Here is an 8,397-nt window from a genome sequence, read left to right on the forward strand (position 1 = left end):
TTATTGATATTGAGTTGGAGTAAATCCCATGTTATTATCAGCATTGAGATTGTCATCCTTCTGTCCTTCACAAGCATTAGCAGATATTTTCCTTTCTTTGAAGTTTTGTGGATATCCATGTATTTTATAGCATCTTTGAATGCTATGTCTAGGAACTTTACAATGGTCACAATAGTATGAAATCCTGCCTTTTCCACTATCATAATTTCCCCCAATGTTCTGCCTATTATATCCCTGTTGCTTGTATTTGTCAGGGAAATTTCTCCTATTAGCAGCAAAAGCCATTACTCCCTCGTGGGGATGAGAATTTTGATAGAGTTTCTTATGATTTTCCTCCTGAAGCAACAGCCTATAGGCATGAGAAATTGTAGGTAGAGGACTCATTACCAAGATACTACCCCTGATTACCTCAAAACCATCGCTCAATTTCATCAAGAACTCAACCAATCTCCTATCATCTTGAGATTTAACAAGTTTCTGAGTTATAAAACAAGCACACTGAGCACACTCACAACTTGGTATAGGATCAATTGAATCAAGTTGATCCCAGATCATTTTTATCTTTGTATAATATGTTGAGATACTATCTTGACCTTGTCTGACTTCATGTAAAGCTTGTTGTAAAGAAAACAGTAATGTGCCAGAAGTCTGTCCATACCTTTCTTCCAAATTCACCCAAATGTCCCTTGCACTCTTAAAGTACAACACACTTCTAGCTATACTCTGATCAAGCACTCCCAATAACCAAGAAATCAACATACTATTACATATATCCCAAGCCTTATATGCATCATCATCCACAGAAGGTTTTTCTATAGATCCATCTATAAAACCTGTTTTATTCTTTGCTGTCAAACTTAATAACATAGATCTCTTCCAATCAGTATATCCAGTACCATCAAACTGAGTAGAGACTAACTTCATACCAGGATTATCAGAAGGATGTATATAGTATGGTGATGTAGGATTCTGTGAAATATCAATTGTTGCAGCCATTTTCTATCGCTAATTCAAGAGTTTCAAGAACAATTTGATAACTCTAATTGTGAAATGATGTTAAGAAAGAAACAATGAACACTGGCAACAAATTTTACGATCTAAAACGTAATCGTACTAAGATCAATTCACAAGATATGTATCACTGATCAACAAGAACAATCAAGAAGACAAATAGGACTTATAGAAATAATCAACAACAATCAAGAAGAAACATCTTAACGAATCAATGATATGAATCTGAGTACTAAAATCGAAGATAACGCACTAGAATCGAAAAGAAAAAACAATCTTTGAACATATCACCAAAGAAAATACCTCAATTAAGTCGATTCTGAAGAAATATCTCAATTACCGATCCAAGATCGAGACCCACAGCTCTGATACCATGTTGAAATATGAGATTCAGACTTAAACAAAATAACGAACACAATACATCATGATAACAATCTTCATTACTGAATACAAGTTTTATATCTCCATACTAACTCACATGAAATGATCAGATTAATCAAAGAGATACAGCGAGATTGTGAGAGAGAAAAGAGAAGAGAGATCTACTGATTACATTCTCTAAATTGAAATGTTTGGGCTTAAGATTCTAACTAACTAACTGACTGTTCTTTTCTTGGTTTTATACTAATTCTGAACTTAAGCTTGAAATTACAAAAATGCCCTTTCACTAATTATCAATCAGTTGAGCTGAGCTGAGCTGTCATTCTCCTCTGCATTGACCTCGTGACTTAATCTTGTGTCAATATTCTCAACACATAGGCACATGGTAGAAAATTCGATACTATTATAATAATTATGCGTCCAAAGATAACTAGACGAGATTTCAAACAAACTAATAAGACGACGCATCATACATCACAAGATATCTTACTTACCGATCAGCAGAAACTAGAGGGAGCGACATCAGATATGTTAAATTGCCAGAATCTTCAATGGTGAACTTACAAGACATAAACCAAGATATTAAAGTTGAGCTAAACCGTAGAGAAGATTTATGTAATTAAAGCAACAAAAATAATCAGGAGATATAGATAATAGATCAAGACTAACTGAATTATGAATCCAGGACAGCTCATGTTTCAGATGTCAACAATTCATCTCCACCTAAACTCTCTATGAACAAAGTTTCTACATTATAAGGAGACCTCCGAATTCTATCCCTGCGGAAGTCAGGATCCATATTCCTACGAAAGTCAAGATTTGTATATTGCATGCTCTTGAGATTGTACGACAGTAAATCAGAAGTAATCCCTGTGTATGTCTCCATCAAAAGGGTTCCGCCCCTTGTAATAATCAACGTCTGCTAAACATCCCTTGTAATACTCTAGTACTACTGACCAGCTGCAACCAACTCTGATAACCGAGAAGGATTAAAATGAAGAGGTTGTAATACTCTAGTACTATTGACCAGCTGCAACCAACTCTGATAACCGGGAAGGGTTAAAATATAGAGGAAAGGACGAGAGCTATTAGAGACGTCTTAAATACGTGGACACCTAAGATATAGGCACGTCTAAGGTGATAATTACATATTTTTAGAGTTTTTAATAATAGGAATTAAATACAGATAAATGGGATGTAATGTGATTTCTAACAATTCCAATAAATTTAGTTTTAATTAAAAAGAATTGTGTAAGTTTTATTCTAATACTACTTTGTATTAACTTATAATCACATGTGAAAATCTAAGGTTAACTTTAAATAAATTACTAAAAATGATAAGTGATATTTTTATCTTTATTATTTGAATTTAATTAGAAAGAACATGTAAAAAATCCAAATTTTTACTTTTTTGGTGACTAAAATCATAGAAAGGTGTGTTATTATAAATTTAATTAACACGTATAATTCTTTATATTTATAATCACAAACATAATAACATAATAAAGGCAGATGATAAAAATTTATTAACAATTCTTTATAGTTCTAAGTTATTATATATTTAAAACATGTATAAATTGAAATTGATATACAAAATATTGAAACAATTGTACATAAAAATGAGCCATCAATTTTAAAATAAATATTTGGACTTCTTTGTCTACTTTCTATCCATTAAAAATGAGTAATAATTATGGTACATTGTTATTATCAACAATCCAGATAAATATTAGTTTTAAATAAAAAAATGGTGTAAGTTTCATTCTAATGCTACTTTGTATTAACTTTATAATCACATGTGAAACCTAAAATTAACTTTAAATAAATTACTAGAAAAGATAAGTGATATTTTTATCTTTATTATTTAAAATTTAATTATATAAAAAATCCAAATTTTACTTTCTTGGTGACTAAAATCATAGAAAGGTGTGTTCTTATAAGTTTAATTAACACATATAATTCTTTACATTTATAATCTCAAACATGATAAGATAATAAATGGAATAATTTAAGATGATAAAAATATATTTACAATTCTATATAGTTCTAAGTTATCATTTTTTTTAGAATGAAGTTATCTTATATTTGAAACATCTATAAATTAAAATTAATATACAAAATATTAAAACTATTGGACATAAGAAATGAGCCATCAATTTTAAAACTATTTGGATTTCTTTGTCTACTTTCAATTCATTAAAACTGATCAATAATTATGGTACTTGTTATTATTTTTGCAACTTACAAAGACATCAAGTTGTAAAAAAGTAGAACACGATAAATTGAATAACGGAGCTATATAATATTTAAAATAAATAATTTTTTTAAATATAGACAATAATTGTACAAATATTTTTTTTAGGGCAATTACACCAATAATAATGTTGTTAAAATGAACTGCATGGAAAATAATTTATTTATTTATTGGCATTTTTAAAAAATATTGCTCATCAAAATCCCTCCAATTCATTATCTAATCTAGTACAAAGGATTATCTTATAAAAGTATAACATTTACATGTTAAAAGATGGGTGTTAAAAAGAATAAACTGCATAAGAAAAATACTATTACAAAGATGAATAAAGGCTATCAATTATTTAAGTTAAGTTGATGTTATCGTCAAAAAATTCAATTTCTTAACACATGCATATAAAATTTATGTTTGCCTTATTTTATACAGTCTACTGAAAATAAACATTAATTTTAAACTTAAGTTTGTCCAATTGTTTTTACAAATTTAGTCCACAAAATAACATGTCCAGGATAAACATTATTAGTTACTTTTATTTCAATAGCCCAGTGAGATGAGCTAAGACTGATTTAAAGCCTATTGATCGTTAAAACCTCCATCTACTCCATTTATTTAATGCGAGTAAGATGCAACGACCTCATGAATATTCACGTTGCAAACAGAATTCGCACGGTGATTATTCATCATTAAATTTATTCACTACCATCTTAAAAATATAATTTGGAAGTGCAGAGGAAACTTAAATATTTATTAATCTACACCTCTTCTTCGGAACTACTATCTTAGTTGTAGTATATTGGTATTTGATATTTGTGTCTTTAATAGCATACTATTTTAGTTGTAGTATATTGGTAATTGGTATTTGGTATTTGGTATTTATGTCTTTTAATATAGAGTTTTGTAGGTTCTATAAACAATATATTTGTGTGATATTGCTATGCTTTTATTAATATACAGGTAGACTTTTACTTCTTTGGTCAAGTTTTAGATTTGGCATAAATTTTGATATTTTGTCTAATTTCTGTCGGTAAATTTTTTTATTATTATAATTTCTTACTTCCTTATATTAAGTCAATATTTTCTATTGTGTCATCTTATATAATTAAAAAAGTTAGTTTGTAGCAACAAATGTTCACCTTGGCTGTTTCTGAAATCGCTACTTAAATATCATTTTCTATAGCTCTCTCCTGGTTACATTATGCAGTAGATCTGATGCTAACTAAATCTGATGCTGGATATCGATGCAGAAGGAGCGATGTCATTATGCACTTATAAGACCTGTAAGTTTTGATTTCAAGTATTTGATGTTTGCGAGACCTAATTTTGATAGTACAGATGTTATCAAGGTTCCTAGTGACGATGTGTTTTGAATCTTAAAGCATAAACTCTTTCCAGAAAGCTATTAGAGGGACTTTAATCTCTGTTTTCAATCAGCGCTATATATGCTTTCCTGTGCTTCGTATTTCTGTTGGTCAAATCTTACTTCACCGAGCTTTTGAAGCCTTGTTCTTGGTCTCGTGGAGGACTGTTCTTGTTTAGTTGAAGTTAAAACCATGGTTCTTCTATCTTATCTGGTTTCTTGTTTGGGTATACGGTGATGAAACAAGAAAGGTATTGAACTACAAACACTGTAATATTAACCTTGACCTCTATTAGAGAATCCAAGACCTCGACCGCTATAACAACTACTCTATATAACTCTAGTATGTCTTAAGATTTAATATATTAAATTTCCCAGTAAATCGTAATGAATGTAGAGGGGCCAGAATCTTAAATGGTGATTACTTAGAAGAAATAAACGAAGATATATATTAATAGTTTTCAAACTTCTATAGATGAGCAACTAATAATCAGGAGATATCGATAACAGGCTGAGACCTACTGAGTTAAGGATCCAAGACAGCTCACATTGCAGATGTCAACTGTTCATCACCACCTAAACTCTCTATGAAGAAAGTTTCTGCATTATAACGAGGGATATCAAAGTCAAGATTTGTATATTGCATACTCTTGAGATTATACGACAGTACATTAAAAGTAATCCAACTAATCCCTCCATGTGTCTCAATTATAAGAGCTCCGCCCCTTGTAATATTCAAGGGATGCTCTAATCCTCGTAGTACAGCTCTAAAACGAAAAGTGGAGGAGACAATACCATCTTCATGGCTAATCCCCGTAGATCTTCTTTCTTCTAACCAATAAACTGTACTATTAACAGTTGTACCAACATCAAAATCAACTAGGGACTAGGGTGTTTTTAATACCGCAGGATCTCCACTTATTCATCCTTAAACTAAAAACCTCAACCCTAGGAGTAAGTTTTTCAAACTGGTTTCCTTCGTAATCACTAAAATACATGACCCTAACAACTCTGTAATCACCCGAGGGTGCATGAAATCCAAATCCGAATGCATAAGAAATACTGACCTTCTGAGTATAACGCTTGTTAAAAGCAGAAGAAACAATCCATTAGTATTTTCGAAGAGAAGGATTCCATATGTACAAATTTGGGTAGAAGGGACATTGTAATCCGCGGGAATAGGATTTTGGAATATAATCATCGGTGAAACAAACAAGTCCATTAAATGACCCAACTAGTCTCAAACAATTATTATCAGTGGTAAATGGAATCTCATATTTATAAAAAACGAAACCAGTTTCGGGTGATACTAAGTAGCAGTGCTTAACATGCTTAATATAAGTAGGGATTAACAACACGGTATCTTCATTTAGAGAAGAGATTGAATGGCTGATTTGAGTGTTAGGGAGAACACACACAAGTATAGAACCAAACAAACAATGCAAAACACACACTTAATATATGACGCGGAAAAACCCACGTCCCAACTTGTATTATTAATCAAAACAATTATCAATAATACAATCAATCTCACCAAACGGTATTCACTCAAGCGATACTTAAGTCAAACAATACTCAAGAATACATCAAAACAATAACATGACTATGTATATATAGCCATCACAAACTTAGCCAACAAAACATACCTAATCTGATTACAATAATAATTGTCTACCCATACAATTATTACTCATTCCCATTATAATAATAATTGTCAACACATACAATTATTACCCAACTCAATTATGATAATAATTGTCTACCCATACAATTATTACTCAATTCAATTATGTTTTCTATCACCAAGACCATACTACCTATTTGATTTAACCCCAACAATCCTCCCCTTCAACCCAATATGATTTCATGCACAACCGAATTAACGGTCACCATCAAGCTATCGACGTCGATCGCCCAATACCTCCCCTCGAACAATAACCCCTCCTTCTAGTACACAAAGATTTCTCTTATCTTTTCGACCTTTGAGTATCTCTAAATCTCCTTTAGTGACTTTCAACATACTGTTCTTCATCATAACAGTATATCCCAAATCAACTAATTTACCCAACGAAATCAGATTTCGATTTAACTCCGGTATGTATCTTACTTGAGTTAACTTTTGAACACGACCGTTGTGACGTTTCATTGTTACCTCACCAATGTCAGCAACCTTTACCGTTTTACCGTTCGGTAAAGTTACAATCTTTCCCTCACACTTTTTATAGGACGAGAACCACTCCCTCCTACCATATATGTGATGAGAACATCCCGAGTCAAGCACCCATTCTTCTTTTGATCCCTTCTCTTCTTGAACCAAAAGAACATCTTCATCAGCTTCTACAAGCGAAACACTACCCCCTCGATTTATCTTCAACTCTCTCAAGTCTTCTCTTGCCTTTGGACACATAAATTGTATATGACCCAATTCCTCACAATAAAAACACCTGATATTAAGGTTATATTTCTTAGCATACTTCTTTTCCGTGTCACGCGCACGTACCACAAATGTACTTCCATCAGATGTGTCACTCGATTCTTGTTTCATCAATCTTTCGGCCTCCAAAAGAATAACAATAGTCTCATCCAAATATAACCTCGTTTTCCCAACCAATAAAGAAGTCATCACAGTATTATACTTCTTCGGTAGAGACACTAGTAGTAGAACAGCTTTGTCCTCATCCTTTAATTTTTCATCCAAATTATTTAGCTGGTTGATTAAGCCATTAAAACGATTCAGATGATCTCTTAAATCTTCGTCTTCTTCCATCTTGAGCCCAAACAAATCTTTCTTGAGAAACAGCTTGTTGGCCAAAGACTTTGAGTGATAAGTCTTCGTTAACTTCTCCCACAAATTTTTGGGATTGTCCTCTTCAAGAACATCATACTTGATTTCCGGTGCAAGGGCCAACCGGATCGTTGATGCCGCACATAACTTCATGTCTCCCCACTTTGTATCATCAACTTCAGTAGGCTTCTTCCCTCCGAGAGTCGCATATAACCCTCGTTGAATTAACAGATCTTTTACCGTACTTTGCCACAAGGTAAAATTGTTTCTTCCATTAAACAATTAAATTTCAAATCCCCCAACCTTCTCCATCATGAACCTTGGCTCTTGATACCAATTGTTAGGGGGAACACACACAAGTATAGAACCAAACAAACAATGCAAAACACACACTCAATATATGACGCGGAAAAACCCACATCCCAACTTGTATTATTAATCAAAATAATTATCAATAATACAATCAATCTCACCGAACGGTATTCACTCAAGCGATACTTAAGTCAAACAATACTCAAGCATACATCAAAATAATAACATGACTATGTATATATAGCCATCACAAACTTAGCCAACAAGACATACCTAATCTGATTACAATAATAATTG

General features: G+C 32.1%; 1 protein-coding gene across 1 annotated transcript; it reads right to left on the reverse strand.

The window, feature by feature from the left end:
* On the reverse strand, positions 1–996 carry LOC141686492 (uncharacterized). The gene has a single exon (XM_074491526.1). The coding sequence runs from the start codon at positions 994–996 to the stop codon at positions 1–3; it is 996 nt and encodes a 331-aa protein (XP_074347627.1).
* Between the last annotated feature and the right edge of the window lie 7,401 nt (positions 997–8,397).

The sequence above is a fragment of the Apium graveolens genome, chromosome 9, assembly GCF_009905375.1.
Source record: "Apium graveolens cultivar Ventura chromosome 9, ASM990537v1, whole genome shotgun sequence".
Taxonomy (NCBI): domain Eukaryota; kingdom Viridiplantae; phylum Streptophyta; class Magnoliopsida; order Apiales; family Apiaceae; genus Apium; species Apium graveolens.